Here is a 21552-nt window from a genome sequence, read left to right as displayed (position 1 = left end):
CAAAGAAAAGTACCACCAAGGGCTCTGCTAGATAGGATATACCACCTTTGTGGCTGGAGGGAATAGTATAGGGTGAGAGAGAGTGGAGGGGTATCATTTGAAAGCAGTAATAAATAAGTGCCAAATCTTTTTTTTTTTTTTTTTTTTTTTTAGTTTATTTATTTTGAGAGAGCATGAGCAGAGGAGAGGCAGAGAGAGAGGGAGACAGAATCCCAAGCAGGCTCCACATTGTCAGTGCAGAGCCTGATGCAGGGCTGAAAATCATGAACCATGAGATCATGACCTGAGCCAAAACCAGGAGTCGGACACTTAACCGACTGAGCCACCCAGGCATTCCAACGAGGAATGGCAGCTTGAGAGAGATGAAAACTTCCAGTCAGCAGTGCAGAACTGTTGATACAGAGGAAGACAATCAAATTTACATTATTTTGCAGTGTAGAAGGTGTATCAGAGGGAGCATGACAAAGAGCAGAGAGATGTACTAGTTCATGTAAGAGGTGAAGGCTTGAACTAAGATTATAGCAATGGACATAGAGTGAACAGGATGGTTAGGAGTGGTATCAATTATATGGAACCTGTAGGGGTTTTCGGTTGACTGATGGGATGTTTGCAGTTGAAGGAGAGAGAAGGGTTGGAAGTTTCTTAAGTTTGAATAATATATGAAGCCTTTTTAAAGGAAAAAGCCTCCCTGCCTCTGTGTAACTAAAATGACCATATATATATACCCAGATATATATATGGCAAACCCCAAATGAAAGGCTATCCTCTATTTGTCTAATTTCAAGAGAGATTTGTTGCTGACATAAATATGTAAATTTCTGGAGATCTAAGTGAAATGATCAGATGTTTTTTGTAATTTTTTTTTTACTGATTTAACATTAAATCCTAATATTATGTATTCATGTTTTTTTCACTTGTATTTCATGAAATTTTTTTTTTCATGTCTTACTATTACTTTTTTTTTTTTTTTTTTTAAGTAAACTCAACCCCCATCCTGGGGCTTGAACTCATGACCCTGAGTTCAAGAGTCACATGCTCTACCTATTGAGCCACCCATGAACCCTTCATGAAATAATTTTTCACTGGCATCCTAGGTATATGTCTTTGTCAGCTATCTGACAAAGTTACATCTGCTGTATCATCTGACAGATTTTTGGAACATGTGATTTTCACCTTACATTGTTTGAGGTTAAGCACTTTTAAAATTTGTATGTAATTCTCTCACTGGAAATTTAATCTTAACACATATCTTAAGTACCCATTTGCTCTTTGTGATTTGCACAGTGTAACCATATTGCTTTATAAATGAAAGTTAAAGCATAAACATATGCACACAGTATAAAATTCAGAGGATATGGAAGCATTGTTTTGGCTGAAGCCTGACTTTTCTTTCTCTGGTGTATTAACTGGTGAGCTGAAGTACTGTGAGATAGTTCTAAGTCAGTTTATTAGACATTGATCTTATGGAAGCAAACACAATGCTAAGTGCTGGGGATACCAAGAGAGAAGCCAGTCCCTGTGTGGAAGAAGCTTCTACTCTTTCTGAGGAGCCAGAAAGTAAACCAGTAAAGGACTACTCTGAGGCTTAGTAGTATATTCATGTACATACATAATAGAAGAGTGTCATAGAGATGGGAGTGGGGAGGTAGTGTAAAGAATGCTTAGCACACAAATTGGCAAAGTAACATTTAGGGTAATTCTTGAACATGGATGAACTAGATGAAGGTGAGATGAGGAGGATAAGGACATTCCAAGCATGTAATTCAGTATGACTGTACTGAATTGTGTAGGATAGGGAAGAGGATAGGCAAAACCAGAGAGATGAGCTGAGGTTTGATCAGAATGGACTTTCCAGATCATGAGGGCTTTGGAATTTATACTGTATACTGTGGTGTCAGAGAGCCATTAAAGAGTTTTAAATGGGTGTGTGTGTGAGAGAAAGAGGGGAGGTGGGGGATGAGGGAGAGGGAGAGGAAGAATAAGAATCAGACTTGTATTTTGGAGCATAACCTCAGCAGCAAGGTGGAAGATAAGATGATGATCAATTAGGAGTCTATTGTAGTAATCCAGGTAAGAAATGTTATGGGCTTGATTTAAAGCCTTAGAAAGAAGAGTGGAGAAGAGAAAACAAATGAAAGATATTAAGTAGAGTCAGTACTTCTATTGCCGGGCAGTAGGGGTAAACTAGAGAGATAACATGAATAACCCTCTTGCTGAGAAAAATCCTAAATGAAATGAGTATTTAACATTTTTTTTTCAAAATACGTCATTGGGTTGGTGAGAAAATAAGGAATACTCTGAGGCTACAAATGAAATGAAATTGGGAATGCAGATGTTAGCTAGATTTAAAGCAAGCCTTCACCCTAATGGAATCTGCCCAAATTGAATGGCTTTAAACTTCTCTTTGGATAGCCTCATAGGCCACAGGAAATGGGAAACAAAGCCTGTGACCTTCCTAAGGAAAGGAGTCTGAAAGGAGACCCTTCCCCTTAATGAAGCTGAGACTTTGTTTCAACCTTGGCAGTTGGAGAGTGGCAGGAGATATTGTCACTGAGAATTTATAATAAGGGTCTTTTATAGGGTCACATTTTCCACGTGGTCTTACCCAACTTAAGAATATATTTAGGGGCACCCGGGTGGCTCAGTCAAACATCTGATTTCAGCTCAGGTCATGATCTCACCATTTGTGGGTTCAAGCCCCATGTCGGGCTCTGTGCTGACAGCTCAGAACCTGAAGCCTGCTTCTGTTTCTGTGTCTCCCTCTCTCTCTGCCCCTCCCCGCTCATGCTGTCTGGCTCTCAAAAATAATAAACATTAACAAAAAATAAAAAGAATGTAGTTAAAGGGGCAATGCACCCCAATGTTTATAGCAGCACTATCAACAATAACCAAAGTATGGAAAGAGCCCAAATGTCCATCAACTGATGAATGGATAAAGAAGATGTGATACACACACACACACACACACACACCATGGAATATTACTCAGCAATGAAAAAGAATGAAATCTTGCCATTTGTAGCAACGTGGATGAAACTGGAGAGTATTGCACTAAGTGAAATAAGTCAGTTGGAGAAAGTTACATGATTTCACTCACATGTGGAATTTGAGAAACTTAACAGATGACTGTAGAGGAAGGGAAGGAAAAATAAGATACAGAGAGGGAAGCAAACCTTAAGAGGCTCTTAAATATAGAGAACAAACTGAGGGTTGATGAGGGTGGGGAAAATGGGTGATGGGCATTGAGGAGCGCACTTGTTGGGATGAGCATTGGGTGTGTATGTAAGTGATGAATCATGGGACTCTACTTCTGAAGCCAAGACTACACTGTATGTTAGCTAACTTGACAATAAAAAAACAAAACAAAACAAAAAAACTCACTATCAAATCACATCCTCTTAGGAGGAATTTATCTTCAACTACTACTTTAAAAATCCAAGGCACAAGAGATCACAGGGAAAAAAACCACAGAATGCACAAAAACCATGGCACAAGACAAGAACCACCAGAAACAAACAAGAACCAGCCGAAATGAGATGATGACCTCTATAGACTGCAGAAAGTTTGTTTTTTCTTAGTAATTCCAATAAGTTTGATCAATATGTTTGAAGAAATAAAAAGATTGAAATGTGAATATGAAGGGTCTCTGAAACATGGTAAGGCATATTAGGAAAAAAACAAAAACAGAACTCTAATTATAAAAAAGTAACTGAAATTAAAAAAAAAAAAAAAAAAAAACAAACCAGACTCACACACCATAGAGTGAAGAGTTCTAACATATATCTTATTGGAGTTTCAGAAAGAAATAAGTGTGAATGAAGGAGTATGGTAATTGTTAAATAGAAATAGCTGAGAATTTTTCAGAATTGATCAAAGATAACATTCCTTACATGGTAGAAGTGCAGTGAATCCCAAGGAGAAAAACAAAATCAGCCATGACAGACCAGAATGAAACTGCAGAAAACCAAAGACAGAAAAAAATCTTAAAAGCAACTAGAGAGGAACAACAGATTGCCATAAAAATGATTTTCTCTGGTCTAGCAACTGATTTCCCAGCAGCAACAACAGAAGCCGGAGGACATTGGAATGCTGTCTTTACTGAGAGAAAATAGCTATCAGCCTGAAAATAGAATATCCAAATAGAACTGTCTTTTAGGAATGACAGCAAAATAAAGATGTTTTCAGACCCAACACACACATACACACCCCCCAGAAGGAAATTATAAGGGACATGATTCTGGTAGAAGGAAAGTCATCCCAGATGGAAAATGTGAGATGCCTTTTTTTTTTTTTTAATGTTTATTTAATTTGAGAGAGAGAGAGAGAACAGAGGAGGTGCAGAGACAGAGAGGGAGAATCCTAAGCAGGCAACATGCTGTCAGCCCACAGCACAATGCAGGGCTTGATCTCATGAACTGTGAGATAAGGACCTGAGCCGAAATCAAGAGTCAGACGTGGGGCGCCTGGGTGGCGCAGTCGGTTGAGTGGTCGACTTCAGCTCAGGTCATGATCTCGTGGTCCGTGAGTTCGAGCCCCGCGTCGGGCTCTGGGCTGATGGCTCAGAGCCTGGAGCCTGGAGCCTGCTTCCGATTCTGTGTCTCCCTCTCTCTCTGCCCCTCCCCCGTTCATGCTCTGTCTCTCTCTGTCCCCAAAATAAATAAACGTTGAAAAAAAAAAAAAAAAAAAAGTCAGACGCTTAACCAACTGAGAAACCTAGTTACCCCCTGAGATGCTTTTTAATGGTCACGAAATGTTCCAGCAAATAAATTCTACAATTTAGACTCTAGTACTATTGTATATTTATGTTTCCAAGTTTTCAATACTGAAACAATACTAGACATGTATATGGACGTGTTTATACATGTAGTATTTGATGTGGAATAAATAAAAGAATAGGTATTTTTTTTACTAGAAAGCCCAAATTACTGGGTCAAAAAGGAAGGAGTACTTTTTGATACATGTTGTAAAATTGTGTAAAAATTTTTGTAAAGGGCTTTACCAGTTTATATCGCATCTAAGAGACTATGCTGGCTTTACTTTTACCAATAAATAAATGTGTGATAGGGCCAGTTTTAAATGATGAAGATTGACATTTCTTACCAGATTTTGACTTGGTTATATTATTGACAAAAATGTCCCATCTCACTTCTCTCCATTGTTACTAAAAAGAATGCTTTCTTTTTAATGGAAACAGAAATGCTAACTGACTGAAATGCATTCTAACAAAATATTTCTCATTTTCTAGAATGTAGTCCTTCATTTTTCTTTCTTTTTTTTCAGTTTATTAATAAATATGTAGTTGGTCCATTTAAAGACATGCTTTATTTAGTGTGGTTTTATTGTAAAGGAAGACCACTATTTTAATGCTGTTAGTTTCTTTTCTAGCTTTGTATATTTACTAATCAGCCAACATTGTAAAAGTAAACAAAGTGGGTTTTTTTGTTTGTTTGTTTTTTAAGTCATTCATTCTAAAAGGGAAAAAGTACTGTTAGTTTGCTTGGGAATTCTGTATTCTAACATGAACTGAATATAATAAGAAGGTGTCTTTTCTTTTTTTAACTTTTTCCCTCTCTTTTTGCTATTTCAGGTGCAAGTGAAAGTGTAGGGAAACATATGCTCGAAGCCTGCAACAATAATCTGGAGATGGCAGTTACTATGTTTTTGGATGGTGGAGGAATTGCTGAAGAGCCCAGTACCAGTTCAGCAAGTGTCTCCACAGTCAGACCTCACACAGAGTATGAATTTATTATTTATTGTTAGGAGCTACCCCTTGCCTAAATTGCGCAGTTGCATTTTTATCAGTTAGGTTAATTCTGTGATTTTGAAAAAATTAAAAGTTGAAAGCATCTGAAAAAGTGTCATGTGGAAATCTTTATACTTATATACCTTAAATTCTCTAGAGCACAGTCATGCCTATTATTTAATCTTCAAAATAACCCTATAGGATGTCATTATTTATTTATTTTATTATTATTTTTTTAACATTTATTCATCTTTGAGAGACAGACAGAGCGTGAGTGGGGGAGGGGCAGAGAGAGAGGCAGACACAGAATCTGAAGCAGGCTCCAGGATCTGAGCCCTCAGTACAGAGCCCGATGTGGGGCCCAAACCCACAGACCTCGGGATGATGACCTGAGCCGAAGTTGGACGCTCAACCAGCTGAGCCACCCAGGCACCCCCGTAATCTTCAAAAGAACCCTATAGGATGACATTATTATCCACATTTTACAGATGAGAAAGCAGAGGCATAGCCAATTTCCTAAGCTACACAGTAATTACTTCGCAGATATGGATGGAACTAATGCCCACTACAGCTCAGATTTCCCAATTCTAGATTTACTTACATTGTTCCAGGAGAGTTTTGCGTTGCAATGAAAATTTTTTGAAAAATAATTACAATCCTTTATACCTTAAAGATAGTTACATGTAGTTAATCATTAGAAGCACCTTTTTTTTTTTTTTTTTAACGTTTATTTATTTTTGAGACAGACAGAGCATGAACGGGGGAGGGGCAGAGAGAGAGGGAGACACAGAATCGGAAGCAGGCTCCAGGCTCCGAGCCATCAGCCCAGAGCGCAATGCGGGGCTCGAACTCATGGACTGCGAGATCGTGACCTGAGTCGAAGTCGGACGCTTAACCAACTGAGCCACCCAGGCACCCCAAATTAGAAGCACCTTTAACATATGGAACTGTAGTCTGTAGAAACTGAGAATTAATGGTGAACAGATTTGGATGTTTTTTGCCCTTTACATTTGATACCAATGAGCATTTGAAATGAATACCTTATAGGCAAAATTCCAAGTCTTTGAAAGATACTAGGGATGAATGCTACTCAAGGAAAACCATTGATTTTTGAAACAAAATTATGCAGATCCTTAAATAAGACTTTAATACTTAGATTTCTTCATAACTCTTGGTGTTTACAACATGAGATACTAGACAAGAGGAATCCTCTAGGGATTCCTAGAGGGAATTCCCAAGGGAATAGACTAAAGACATGGATGGATATTATTTTTAAATTAGAGATAGATTTAAAAATCTAAATAACATTCAAGACAGAGTTGCCTCTAGCTCCAGATTCTAGAGTAATAATTGTTTCCACATGAAGAGTGAACTTTAGGGATCATTATTAATACTTAATAAAGTTTTTTCCTAGCAGTGTTGGCCATGTATTTCAGATGTTGATATCCCATTCTCCCCCAACATAGCTCAAATTTTTCATGGAAATCAATATGAAAACATGATTAGTTTACAGAAACTTGAGTAACAGGTATTCACAGCTCATTTGGGGGAATATAACTTCTCATTATACAAAACATGTTTTCTTAAATGTGTTTAAAAATAGTTTTGATATGGCGCGTTTGGCTAGCTCAGTCAATAGAGCATGCAGCTCTTGATCTCAAGGCCATGAGTTCAAGCCCCACAGTGGGCATGGAGCCTACCTAAAAAAAATTAATTTATTAATTAAAAATAAAAATAAAACTAGTTTTGATAGATGAATGTCTTTTCCTACTGAATTACATTATAATTTGACTTAGATTATTTGTATTGCTAATTGACTAACACTTGATAATGGCTTCTAATTCCTAAACTATAATTTTCACTCTTTACAGTTTACCTTTTTCTGTTCCATTCTTTCATTTTGTTAGGTAGCTAACAATCTTGGAACAGATATCCTCAAACATGTAGTAACCAAGTTTTCTTGTATAGGGACTACTACTTAATCCATCCCCTAGTTGATGTATTTCATCAGATTTAAGGTTTGTTTTCTGAGTAATTAATTGTTTTCTCTCTTAGATTGAGATAATTTTATTTATGCTGTAAAATGATAGCAATCATGGAAAGATTTATTTAGGTAAAAGAGGTCTTCTAAATTCTTAATTTTCTTAAGGTAATAGATTAATTCTCTTTGATGAAAGAGGGTTAATAGAGCTTCCTCTTCCTCTTATAGATGCATTGCCTATTACTTCAGATGATTTAAATTTTTTGTGTGAGCAGTGACTGATACATGTAACATAATTTTGAATTGCCCTTTATCCATCATTTGGCTTATTGTATTTGTCCAGCCAGTTGTTCTTTTTGTTGTTGTTGGATGTTTTTGTTGACAAATGAGTATTCATAGTTTATTTCATAAAGTATGTTTTAGAGTTCCAGTTCTTTGATATCAAAAGCAGGGCCTTAAGCTCAGTTACTTCTATTAGAAACACCTGAATGAAAAACATAGGCCTAACTTAAATTAACATCGTAAACAGGACAATAATAAACTGGGAATTCACTTTTCCTTGCTGTGAAAATAATAAGTAGAGATTAATATTTGAGTTTAGGGGCGCCTGGGTGTCTCAGTCAGTTGAGCATCCGACTTCGGCTCAGGTCACGATCTCACTGTGAGTTCGAGCCCCGCGTTGGGCTCTGTGCTGACAGCTCAGAGCCTGGAGCCTGTTTCAGATTCTGTGTCTCCCTCTCTCTCTGCCCTTCACCCATTCATGCTGGCTCTCTGTCTCTCTCTCTCTCTGTCAAGAATAAATAAACATTAAAAAAAAATTTTAAAAATTTGAGTTTAAACTATAAAATAGTGAAATATATTTAAAGGAGTATACACCATTTTTACAGTATTTCTAAATGAGTAGTTTTTACTGGAAGAGATAGGTTATTAGTAAACTCTTTGGAGATAAACGTTGAAGAGTTTATAGGCCTTTAAAAGATTAATAATTTTTCTGTGCTCTATGTATTGGAGTCTACTTAATAAATAATCCAAGGTAATACCTATGTTAACCATCTTTATAGCTAGCATAAAATTCACTGCTTGTTTATATAGCTTATTTTAATATATCTGTGTGATGTATTGTTTGATGCAGTAGTAATGTAATACTGCTTTTATTATGCCTATATTTTTCCATTAGTTTAAAAAAAATGTTTATTTATTTTGAGAGCACATGTGTTCAATTGGGCAGGGGAAGGGCAGAGAGAGGAGGGGAGAAAGAATCCCAAGCAGGCTCTGTACTGTCAGTGCAGAGCCCAGTGTGGGCTTGGTGTCATGAACCATGAGATCATTACCTGAGCTAAAATCAAGAGTTGTATGCTTAATCAACTCAGCCACCCAGGTGCCCCTCCATTAATTTTTTTGTCTGATTTTCTGTTTTGTTTTTGGTAAACTCCCCCTTTTTTTTTTTCTGAAAAGAATCTAGGGTAAAGACCTTGGGAGGAAAGGGGACAATTTTTTTTTTCTGTTTGTTCTCTTCTTTTTTATTTTTACATTTATTTTTTAAGTTTATTATTTATTTTTGGGGGGGGGGGGAGGGAGAGAGAGAGGGCGCATGACCGAGAGAGGGGGCAGAGAGAGAGGGAGAGAGAGAATCCTGAGTAGGCCCCTGCGCTGCCAGCACAGAGCCCGATGCGGGGCTCGAACTCACAAATCGTGAGATTGTGACCCGAGCCAAAATCAAGAGTCAGACACTTAACTGACTGAGCCACCCGGACACCCTTGTTCTCTTTTTTTAGAAATCATTTGAGCCATCTATGCCAGGTACTTTATTCTAGTTGACCTCTGTATGGAAACCATCTAGCAGTCATTTAACACCATGGTTCCTAAAAGTCACTAAGTTTGATGTTCATGTTACTTGTTAATTTGAATGCATTCACAATAGTTATAGAGAGAACATGTAGCAGAAAACAGTTTTCCTTTTGATATTTTCCTACTTCTTTTAATAGAGAAGAAGTTCGTGCCCCAATTCCTCAAAAACAGGAAATATTGGTGGAACCAGAACCTTTGTTTGGTGGTAAGTTCACCTTTTTTTCCTTAGTTTTGTTGGACTCTGTTGTTATCTTTAGAGTTTTAATAAAGCTATCAAAAGATATGAAGGCTTACTCAGAGATTATTACTTCAAGTGTAGAGTCAATTCTTATCTTATAATTCTGTACTCCCTCCAGGAAAATTGCATAGTTGTCTCCAAGGAGAGAACCAGATTAAAAAGTTGATATTTGTTGTGGAAGGCCAAAAAGAGGAAAATTAGCAAAAAGAACTACTACCTTGTAATGGAACAAATCTATCATTTAAAGACTCCGAGTATTTTTTGTTTTGGGGGGCACTTACTTGACTGCCATATCCATCTTTACTCTTTCTTAATTTCCAGAAGCGCTTTTCTTGTTTTGAAAGGAGAAAGTAATACCTTATCCATTCAAAAAATTGTGGTATCAATCTGGGTGCATATAGAGACTATAGAAAATGGTACATTTAATTAGAATTAAAGAAAATTTATAGTTTTAGATTAATAAACACTTTTGCATGCCAAATATTTTAGGCATTAATAGGTGTATTAAAAAATAGAAAACAAAGTTATAATCTGGGCAGGCAAAGTCATAGAAATGTATATTGTACATATTGAGAACAGTGATGCAGAGAAATAGACCTATATAAAGTTTTGTAGGTAAACTAGAATAAAGGAGAAGAAATAAATAAGAAAAGGATGAACAAAATGATATAAACCATATGTTTTGATTTGAAAAAACACCTTAGTTGGAGTTTTTTTTAAAGCAATCTTTCACTTGGCAGCTTTGGAGTTTACTGTAATAAGAAATAACAGAATGTACTGTCTAGATTCAGAAATAAAGATGGGAGGAAGAAAACTGTAAGAACTGAATATTGAAGTATAATATGGGCTTTCTGGACTTTGATTCAGCCAGTCATTGTGCTGTTAATATACCAGAAGTAATAAAATATTGTTCATGATTTTTTTCATATAAATGTTATGAATGGATTTTGGAATTGAGGGGGTGATGCCCTTGGAAGCTTTATCGTTTCTTTATTGCAAGGTATAAGGCAGGATTTCTGAGTGGGGTAGACTACAGGAAATAAATTTCTGTGCTGTTTTACCATTGTAGAGAGGCCAAGGAGTTCCCATTTGGAACCATTTCCTTCTTTTCCCTCAGGTTTGATACACAGCAAACAGGGGGATGAGAATGACTATATAGTTAGGAAGTTAGTCCTAACTTTCATATTAGACCTTATTAACTTGATAAAGGTCTTTGGAGTACTGTTTTCTTCTTATGACAGTATTGATTTCAAGTGTGGTCTGGGTGTGTGTGAGGTCAAAATTATTTTCATAAGTTATTTGCCTTTTTTACATTATTGACATTTGGACTGATGGTTCAAAAGCAATGATGAATCAAACTGCTGCATCTTAATTGAAACAGGACAGTGGCACCAAACTGTAAAGTCTTCACTGCTATACACTCACAATAAAAATTAAAAAGAACTCCTATTTTATTTAATAATAAATAAAGCAGTACTGCTTGATGAAGCAGTATAAATTAATTTCATTAAATCTTGACCCCTGAGTATACATTTTTTAAACCATTCTGTTTTATGAAATAGGGTATGCATAAAGCACTTCTGCATACTGAAAAGTACTGTGATTACTTTAAGAAAAAGCACTTGTACAGTTGTTTGAGTTGTGAGCTAAACTAGCTGCTTCTGTCATGGAACATTATTTTTACTTGAAAAATTCCTGACAAACTATGGTGATTTAGACTTCGGCATTTGGCAGACATTTTCTTGAATGTGAATAAAAGCCTATTACTGCTTTAAGACAAACAACTGACATTATTTGTTACCAGTTATTTAAAAAAAAAAAAAAAAAAAAAAGAGCTTTCAGGCAGAAATTAGGATTTTAGCAAGTTGATATCCGTAATTATGAGCTTGATAGCTTCCCAATACTTAAAAGCTTTCTGATAAGATTAGTGGTGGTCTTAACAGATGGTGATTTTTAAATTATTATTGTATAATGAAATGCTTGGTGTTTGGAATGTTTGCATAACTCAGTAAACAAATGTTTTCTTTTTCTTTTTCTTTTTCTTTTTTTGGTGCAAAAAGGATGGTTTTAATAAAGCACAGGGACAGGACCCATGGGCAGAAAGAGCTGTGACGAATATATTCAAATGACCAGTATACCATATTACAAAATTGTGCATGGGTAAAAGATCTATTCAGACAGTAAGATGGATTGCATAAAAGTTATCTCTTGATGTATAACAAATTGCTCCAAAATTTAGCTTCCTGAAACAACAAACATTTGTTATCTCACAGTTTCTATGGTCCAGGAATCCAAAAGTGACTTAGCTGGGTGTCTTTGGTTAGACTTTCTCACAGGGTGTAATCAAGGTGTCAGCCAGAGCTATAATCATCTCAAAGCTTGAATAGAGGAGGATCTCCTAAGCTTACTCATGTGGCTGTTGGTTGGCTGGAGACATCAGTTCCTTACCACAGAGCAAATGAGAGAGCAATAAAAGGCAGCCCATTATAGAAGCCACCATCTTTTTGTAATCTAATCTTAGAAGTGACCTCCCATCATGTCACCTCAGCCACATTCTATTTCATCCTGCCCATATTCAAGATATTCACACACAGGTTATGAATATCGAAGATTGGGAAAATTGGAGGCCATCCTAGAGACTGCTTACCACATAGACCAGTGGATTTTATTGGAACAGATAATGAAAAGTTCATTGATAAGATTTTAGATTCCATGCTGCAACTAACCTTTAAGAAGCTACCACTAGTTGAGTATCAAAGGAGAATATTCACAATGATCTTAAAACACTATTAAAATACTCCTCCCCTTACAACTATGTATCTGTGTTAGGTTGAATTTTAACTTTTTTCATTTATTTGAACTTTGAGAATAACAACAGATAGAATGCAGAAGTGGATCTGAAAATCCAGATATCTTCTCTTAAGTCAGTTATTAATAAGGATTTGTGAAATGTGTGCAGTGCCACTCTTCTTAACTAAATATTTATTCTCTACCTGTCCCACTCCCCTATTCTATGAAGCTCCTCTTGAATCTTTTATTAGCTTTTTATAGCTTAGCCTCTTTGACCTCAGTGACCAGCACTCCTGGTATGTGGGCAGTAGAGTGAGAATACAAAGGACTGATGTTTGCTGTATAGCAGATGGTTTGGAAGAGTCAGGAAACCACATATGGAAGAGGCAAGTGGGAGTATGGGCATGCCTTTTTTATTGTGCTTTGCAGATACTGTCTTTTTTTTTTTTTTTTTTTTTAAATAAATGAATGGTTTGTGGTAACCCTGTGTTGACAAGTCTATCAGTGCCATTTTACCAATAGCATTTGCTCACTTCGTGTGTCTGTGTTATAGGTAATTCTTGCAATATTTCAAACATTTTCGTTGTTATATTTGTCATGGTGATCTTTGTACTATTGTAATTGTTTTGGGGCACCACAAACCATACCCTTATGAGTTGATGGACTTGGTTGATACAATGATTCACCAACCAGCCATTCCCTTGTCTCTCCCTCTTCTTGGGCCTTTCTATTCCCTGAAACACAGCAATATTGGAATTAGGCCAATTAATAACCCTACAATGTCCTCTAAGTGTTCAAGTGAAAGGAAAAGTCATATACCTCTTACTTTAAATCAGAAGTCAGAAATGATTAAGCTGTGTGAGGAAGGCATATCGAAAGCTGAGATAGGCCGAAAGCTAGGCCTCCTGTTCCAGTTAGCCTAGTTGCGAATGGAAAGGAAAAAAAAATTTTTTTTAAGTTTGTTTATTACTTTTGAGAGAGGGCGTATGTGGGGGGTGGTGGGGCAGGGGGCAGAGAGAGAGGGAGAGAGAGAGAATCCCAAGAGGCTCCACGCTGTCGATTCAGAGCCAGATGCAGGGCTCAAACTTACAAACAGATCATGACCTGAGCTGAAATCAAGAGTCAGAACCTTAACCAAGTGAGCCACCCAGGCACCCTGCAATGGAAAAAATTTTGAAAGAAATGAGAAGTGCTACTCCATTGAACACACAAATTATACAAAAGGAAAATAACTTACTGCTGATATGGAGAAAGTTCTAGTGTCAGGATCAAAGATCAAACAAGCTACAACATTCCCTTAAGCCAAAGTGTAATCCAGAGCAAGCCCTAACTCTACAGTTCTATGAAGGCCGAGAGGTGAAGAAGCTACAGAAGAAAAATATGAAGCTAGCGGAGGTTGGTTCATGACGTTTAAGGGAAAAAGCCATCTCCATAACATAAAAATGCAAAGGGAAACAGCAAGTGCTGATGTTGAAGCTATAGCAAGTTATCCAGAAGATCTAGTTTGGATAATTAGCGAAGGTGGCTACACTAAGCAACAGGTTTTCAGTGTTGACAAAACAGCCTTCTGTTGGAAGAAGATGCTATCTAGGGCTTCCATAGCTAGAGAGGAGAAGTCAGTGCTTCAGATCTTCAAAGGAGAGTCTGGCTCTGTTGTTTGGGGCTATTGTAGCTGGTGACTTGTTGAAACCAGTGCTCCTTTACCATTCTGAAAATCCTAAGGCCCTTAAGCATTATGCTGAATCTGCTCTGCCTGAGCTCTGTAAATGGAACAACAAAGCCTAGATGACAGCACATCTGTTTGCAATGTGGTTTACCAAATATTTAACCGCACCGTTGAGACCTACTCAGAAAAAAAGATTCTTTTCAAAATATGACTGCTCAGTGACAACACACCTGGTCATCTCAGAGCTCTGATGGTAATGTCCAACAAGATTAATGTTGTCTTCTTGCTTGCTAACACACATCCATTCTGCAGCCCATGGATTAAGGAGTGATTTTTACTTTCAAGTCTTACTATTAAAAAAATGAATCCCATAAGGCCATAGACAGTGATTCTTCTGATAGATCTGGGCAATGTAAATTGAAAACCTCGTAGGAAGGATTTACCTTTCTAGATGCCATTAAGAACATTCATGGTTCATAGAAAGTGGTCACAATAACATTAACAACAATTTGGAAGCAGTTAATTCCAACCCCTCATGGACGACTTTGGGACTTCAAGACTTGAGTGGAGGAAGTAACTGCGGATGCGGTAGAAATAGCAAGAGAACTAGAATTAGAAGTAGAGCCTGAAGATGTAACTGAATTGCTGCAATCTCTTGATAAAACTTGAATGGATGAGGAGTTGCTTCTTAGGGATAAGCAAAGGAAATGGTTTCTTGAGATGGAAGCTACTCCTGGTGAAGATGCTGTGAAGATTGTTGAGATGATAACAAAGGATTTAGGATATTACATAAACTTAGTTGATAAAGCAGTAGCAGGGTTTGAGAGGATTGACTCCAGTTCTTAAAAATTTATTTATTTATTTAAAGAATCTCTGCACCCAATGTGGGGTTCAAACGCACAGCCTCAATCAGGATCAAGAGTTGCACACTCCACTGACTGAGCCAGCCAGGCGCCCCTTGATTGAGTCCCAATTTTGAAAGAAGTTCATCTCAAATGTTGTCAAACAAAATTGTATGCTGCAGAGAAATCATTTGTGAAAATAAGAGTCAATTTATGCAGCAGACTTTATTATCTTAAGAAGTTGCCACAGCCACCCCAACTTCAGCAACCACTGTAATCACTCACAGCCATCAACATAGATTCAAGACCCTTCACCAGTAAAAAAAAATTACAGCTTGCTGAAAGCTCCAACAATGGTTAACAGTTTTTAGCAATACATTTTTTAAAATTTTATTTTAGAGAGGGTGCCATTGGGGTAGAGGGGCAGAGGGAAAGAGAATCCTAAGCAGGCTCCATGCCTAGCACAGAGCCCAATGTAGGGCTAGATCCCATGGCCCTGGGACTGTGACCTGAGCTGAAATCAAGAGTTGAACACCCAACTGACTGAGTCACCCAGGTGCCCCAACAAGAAAAATGTTTTAAATTAATGTGTACATTTTTAAAAACATAGTGCTATTGCACACGTAATGGACTACAATATACAGTTGTTCCTTGAACAGCTCAAGGGTTAAGGGAGCAGACTCCCAAGCAGTTGAAAATATGCATATAACTGTTGACTCTCCCCAAAACTTCACTAATAGCCTGCGGTTGACCAGAAGCCTTACCAATAACATAAACAGTTGATTAACACATATTTTGTATGTTATATATATCATATACTGTATTCTTAACAAAAAAGTAAGCTGGAGAAAAATGTTATTAAAAAATCATAAGAGAAAAACTTTTCTGTATTTGTTGAAAAATATCCGCATATAAGAGCCTTGTCGTTCAATTCTGTATTATTCTATGGTCCACTTTAGTGTAAACATAAATTTTGTATGCACTGGGAAACTCAAAAATTCATTTGACTCGTTTTAATGTGATATTTGCTTTATTGTGGTGGTCTGAAACCAAACTTACATTATCTCTGAGGTATGCCTATAATAATGATCCTAGTACTAGAGGTGTGTTGTGTGTGGACTGAGGAGAAGTTCTTCGGTTTTTGGGTTTTGTTTTTGTTTTTTAGAGAGAGAGAGGGTGACCAGAGGAGAGGGCAGGAGGGGGAGGAGAGAGAGAATCGTAACTAGGCACCACGTTCGGTGCAGAGCCCAGTGCAGGGCTCAATCTCGTAACATTGAGATCATGACCTGAGCCAAAACCAAGAATTTGACACTTAACTGACTGAGCCACCCAGGCACCCCTTTTATTTTTTTTTCTGGGGACAGATTCTAGGTTAGACTTAGCATAAATGAGGAGGAAACAAATAGGAGCAGATAATGAGCGCAAGAAATCAAAGGGGTTGGGTTCAAGGCTAGCAAAAGAGGAAGTAGGAGACATCAGGTGCCTAATAGAAACGGGCTAAAATGGGAAGAGAGTGGGTATGTGTGTGTGAAATAGTGTAGAATATTGAGTGGCCTGCCTTTGGCAGTTTTAAAAGTAGAAGAAAACTATCTTTTATATGCTACCTCCCCAATCATAATATGCTCTTTTTAAGCAGCCATTCTATGCCTTATCCTTTGATACCCTTACTTTCTTAATTGTTATGGTTAAAAAGTATCTGATAATGAGTTTTAAGAAGGCATTATTTGACAGTCCATATTATTCTTGCCAGAAACATACATTTGAAATAGGAACTCTTGATTAAAAATAGTTCCAAGATTGAAAAGAATAACGTTCCTTGCTGCTTGAAGGGAGGAGAAAAAACTGCAGTATTTAAATTTTAAAATTTTCGGTTAAAACAAATTCAATATAAATAAAATCCAATACAGAACTAAAACATGGAAGTTTCTTTCTCCTTTTCTTAATCACATCTCTTTTCCTAGAAATAATATTGTGGTTTTTTAACATAAATACACAAAAGTACATAAATTATATACAGACAAATAATACTTTAAACAAAAACGAGTTTTTAAAATATATGGTTCTGCATTTTGCTTTTTTATTCCATTGCTCTTAGAAAGAATTATATAATGACATACACAGACTTTTGGGAAAGATGCTTTGACATGGGTGGAGGACTTTTATACTTTGTATCTAACCTTACTGCTCAATATATCATTTATTAACGCAAAGCATTGTTCTGTTTACATGCTGGCCAAGCATGCCGTAAGCCAATTTAATAATTGTTACCCATATTTTAAGAATTGTTAAGTGTCCTTGTTTACTATATATAAATGATCTGGTTTATTGTAACGCACATACATGATCTGGCAAATTATTTGAACATACGCATATAGGAAGATAACATTTTATTATTGCTTTCTAAACTTCATCTATAAAATACTTAAGGATTGGGTAATAGACACTAGACTGAGTATCAGAAGACCTTGGTTCTGTTCACTTTCCTCTCATTAAACCACTGTGTAACTGGGAAAAAAAATTTTTCCAAAATTAAAAATGTTTTTGGTGTTTATAATTCTGTGAATCCACTCACTAAGAATATATAATATTAGGGATTAGAAGTTAGGTACAACTAAAGGGTAGTCTGATTCCTTAGGCTAACCTAAATTAGATATTTGCAGCACGTATATAGCTTCATCACCAGGGGGAGTCCTCCTCAAAATCTTCTTTCTTCCTGTCTTTTACATAAGTTTGGTTAAGTCTCTTAACTGGGCCTTAATTTTCTTATTTGTAAAACAAAATGGTTGGGCTGAAGATGGTTGAGTTTTTGTATATGAATGACTTAAAGGTTTTAAAATATTTTATTTTTTGAAGAGGACACCTTTATAAATCTATGAGTGTTTTAAAGCAAGATGTACAGATAAGGAAGTTTTTAGAGTTGTTTCAAAATTAAGGTTTAAATTTCTGTATCAATTCTATTTTTTTCCCCTAAAGCTCCTAAAAGACGACGGCCTGCACGTTCAATATTTGATGGTTTCCGAGATTTTCAAACTGAAACTAGTAGGTATCTTGGGCCAGTTTATTATCTCTCTCTTCCTCCTTCTTCTCTCTTCTGTCCTCTCCCCTCACTCTCCCACATAGAAAACCACAAGTTGGAAAAGCATCCATACACTGCTACAAGTCAAGATCCTGGTTTGTTTTATATAGGTTTGTTTGTTTGTTTGTTTTTTTTAAAGGAAAAAGATGATTAATCTAAGGAGTCACCTTATTTGATTATTTATTTTTTAAATTATTTTAGAGAGAGTGTGTGTGAATTGGGGAGGGTGCGGGGGGGCAGAGAGAGAGAGAGAGGAAGGGAGGAAGGGAGGGAGGGAGAGAGGGGGAGAGAGAATATCTTAAGCAGCCTCCATGCTTAGCACAGAGCCTAACATGGGCCTTGATCTCACGATCCTGGATCATGACCTAAAATCAAGAGCTGGACACTTAACTGACTGAGCCACCCAGGCACCCCATGAATCACCTTAAATTTTTAAAAAATATTTATATTTTATCTTATTACTATTACTATTTTATTTTATTTATTTTTATTAATTTTTTTATTACTATTTTAGAGAGAGAGAGCATGGGAGGGGCAGAGAACCAGAGCATCCCAAGCGTGTTTTGCATTGAGCACAGAGCCTGACTTGGGGCTCAATTTCATGACCGTGAGATCATGACCTGAGCTGAAATCAAGAGTTGGATGCTCAACTGACTAAGCCACCCAGATATCCCAGGAATCACCTTAATTTATTTTATTTTATTTTATTTTATCTTATTATTTCATTTCAGTTTTATTTATTATATATTTATTTATTATGTTTATTTTTTATTTATTTTGAGAGAGAGATAGCAAGTAGGGGAGGGGCAGAGAAAGCAAGAGATAGATTTCCAAGCAGACTCTGTGCTGGCAGCACAGAGCCCAACATGGGGCTTGAACTCACAAACTGTGAGAACATGACCTGAGACAAAATCAGGAGTCGGACGCCCAACTGACTCGGCCACCCAGGCGCCCCTGAAATACCTTATTTTAAAAGGAAATTGTGAATTCAGTCTGTGATTGTTACTAACTTCCCCTTGAGCTGAATTGTTCCAAATGCTAACCTAACTGATGATAGAATAATAAGAGTGATGGAGAAATGTAAGAAATCTGGTAATTTACAAAGTTAATCAGCTTTTGAACGAGCACTTAAATGTTGACTATAATAAAAGAAAAAGGTGGTTTCCCCCAAGGTCTTGATATCTCACCTCACATCAGTCATAATGGATAGTACCAAATAGGCAAGAAATAAGAAGTGTTGGCAAAGATGTGGAGAATAGGGAACCCTTGTGCACTGTTGATGAGATTGTAGATTGGTGCAGCATATGGAAAAAAATATGGAGGTTCTCAAAAAATTAAAAATAGCAATACCATATGACTCAGTAATTATAATTCTTGGTATTTATCCTAAGAAAACAAGAAATATGCACCCCTGTGTTTATTGCAACATTATTTTCAGTAGCCAAGATATGGAAGCAACGTAAGTGCCCATCAATAGATGAATGGGTAGAGAAGATATGGTATTACACAATGGAATATTACTCAGGCACAAAAAAGAATGAAACTGGGGCACCTGGGTGGCTCAGTTGGGCATCCAACTTCGACTCAGATCATGATCTCACGGTTTGTGAGTTGCAGCCCTGTGGTGGGCTCTGTGCTGACAGCTCGGAGCCTGGAGCCTGCTTCAGATTCTGTGTCTCCCTCTCTCTCTGCCCCTCCCCCACTCATGCTCTGTCTCTCTCCTTCAAAAATAAATGAACATTAAAAAAAAAAAAAAACCTTGCCATTCATAGCAACATGTATGGACCTTGAGGATATTATGCTAAGTGAAATAAGTCAAAGAAAGACAAATACCATATGATTTCACTTACGTGTGGAATCTAAAAAAAAAAACATGAACAAACAAGCAAAAAGAGACTCCTGCATGCAGAGAATAAATTGGTAGTTGCCAAAGGGGAGTGGGAGGATAGGCGAAATAAATGAAGAGGATTAAGAGATACAGGGGCCCCTGGGTGGCTTAGTCCATTAAGTGTCTGACTCTTGATTTCGGCTCAGGCCATGATCCCAGGGTCGTGAGATCAAGCCTCATGTCAGGCTGTGCTGGGCGTGGAGCCTACTTAAGATTCTCCATCTCCCTCTTCTCCCTTCCTCCCCAACCCACTACTTGCATTCACGCATGTGGGTGTGCTCTCTCGCTTGTTCGCTCTCTCTCAGAAAAGTCACGGTGATGAAAACTACAACATTGAGAATATAGTCAGTTAATACTGTAATAATTTGTATGGTGACAAAGGTAACTACACTTACAGTGATAAGCATTTTGTAATGTATATAATTGTTGAATCAGTGTTACACCCCTTAAAGTAAAAGAATATTATGTGTCAACTATATTTCAACTTAAAACAATAATTGAATAATTGGCCAAAAAAAAAAAAAAAATCCCGATAGCTGTCAGTTTAAAGGAATGACCATAATGAAAATGGATTATTGTAGTGTATTGAAACACAGAACAGGAAAAAGCCACACCACCCAAAGCAGCCGCTATTAACATTTTGGCTATAATTGTTTGGAATAGGTTTATATCTTTCCATGGAGTTAAGTCAGAATGAGATTCTTGGCCTTATTCTTTTAGAGGATTTAGTACTGATTTAGCAATGGAATCTTAAAAGGAAAGTTGTTGAGAGAATATGTGAAAAACTATTAGACCATGCTTGATTTTGTAGTTGATTTATGATGAGCTCACTGAAGCACAGATAGGCCTTGTAACTTTGGAGAGAGTTGAAGGGGAACCCAGACTAACTCTGGTCATTCAGGGAAGCCTGTGCACTTCCAGGAGAAGGTGACAACAGGTAGTGGTGTTCTCTTACTGTCAGAATCTTTGAAGATTGGGAATGTAGCTAGAAACGGCAGATACATTAGGATCATTGAACTGGATAAATGGAGATGGAGTTTTCTCCTCTGCTAAACTTGGTTTGGAATATGAAAAGGAAATATTTTCATTGTGTGACTCTACTATAATTTTCAGCTTTTATCCTTCCTTACATTTGGATTGAGAGCACCAGCTAAGTCTTAAGACTCCCTCCCCACCTTGCTTTGTTTTGGGGTTTGTTTGTTTTTAGAATCAGCATTAGATATTTGCATTTGCATTTGGGGTCAGGCATGTTGTTCAGTAATTCTTGCAGTTGATGCATGTTTTTTATATTTCTAGATGCACGGCTTTTATTTTCTGGCTAACTGAAATTTCCTTATCCTCTTGTGCTGCAGTTCGGCAAGAACAGGAATTAAGAAATGGAGGAGCAATAGATAAGAAACTGACTACCCTTGCAGATCTTTTCCGGCCACCCATTGATTTGATGCATAAAGGCAGCTTTGAAACAGTAAGTTGTTGGAAA

At 37.0% G+C, this 21552-nt stretch overlaps 1 protein-coding gene across 2 annotated transcripts in view; it reads left to right on the top strand.

Moving 5' to 3' along the window:
- UBXN7 (UBX domain protein 7) overlaps nucleotides 1-21552 on the top strand; it is a 59350-nt gene that overhangs the window by 13724 nt on the left and 24074 nt on the right. Inside the window, exons 2-5 of one of the 2 annotated variants that reach the window (XM_045502463.1) lie at nucleotides 5588-5735; nucleotides 9710-9777; nucleotides 18082-18147; nucleotides 21425-21537. In XM_045502463.1, coding sequence (XP_045358419.1) covers nucleotides 5588-5735; nucleotides 9710-9777; nucleotides 18082-18147; nucleotides 21425-21537 — 395 coding nt within the window. Of the gene's footprint in view, nucleotides 1-5587; nucleotides 5736-9709; nucleotides 9778-12643; nucleotides 12987-18081; nucleotides 18148-21424; nucleotides 21538-21552 lie in introns of those variants that run through there. The other variant, XM_045502464.1, reaches the window with a different exon arrangement.

Source organism: Leopardus geoffroyi, chromosome C2 (genome assembly GCF_018350155.1).
Source record: "Leopardus geoffroyi isolate Oge1 chromosome C2, O.geoffroyi_Oge1_pat1.0, whole genome shotgun sequence".
NCBI lineage: Eukaryota > Metazoa > Chordata > Mammalia > Carnivora > Felidae > Leopardus > Leopardus geoffroyi.
This window is presented reverse-complemented; position numbering and strand designations above follow the sequence as displayed.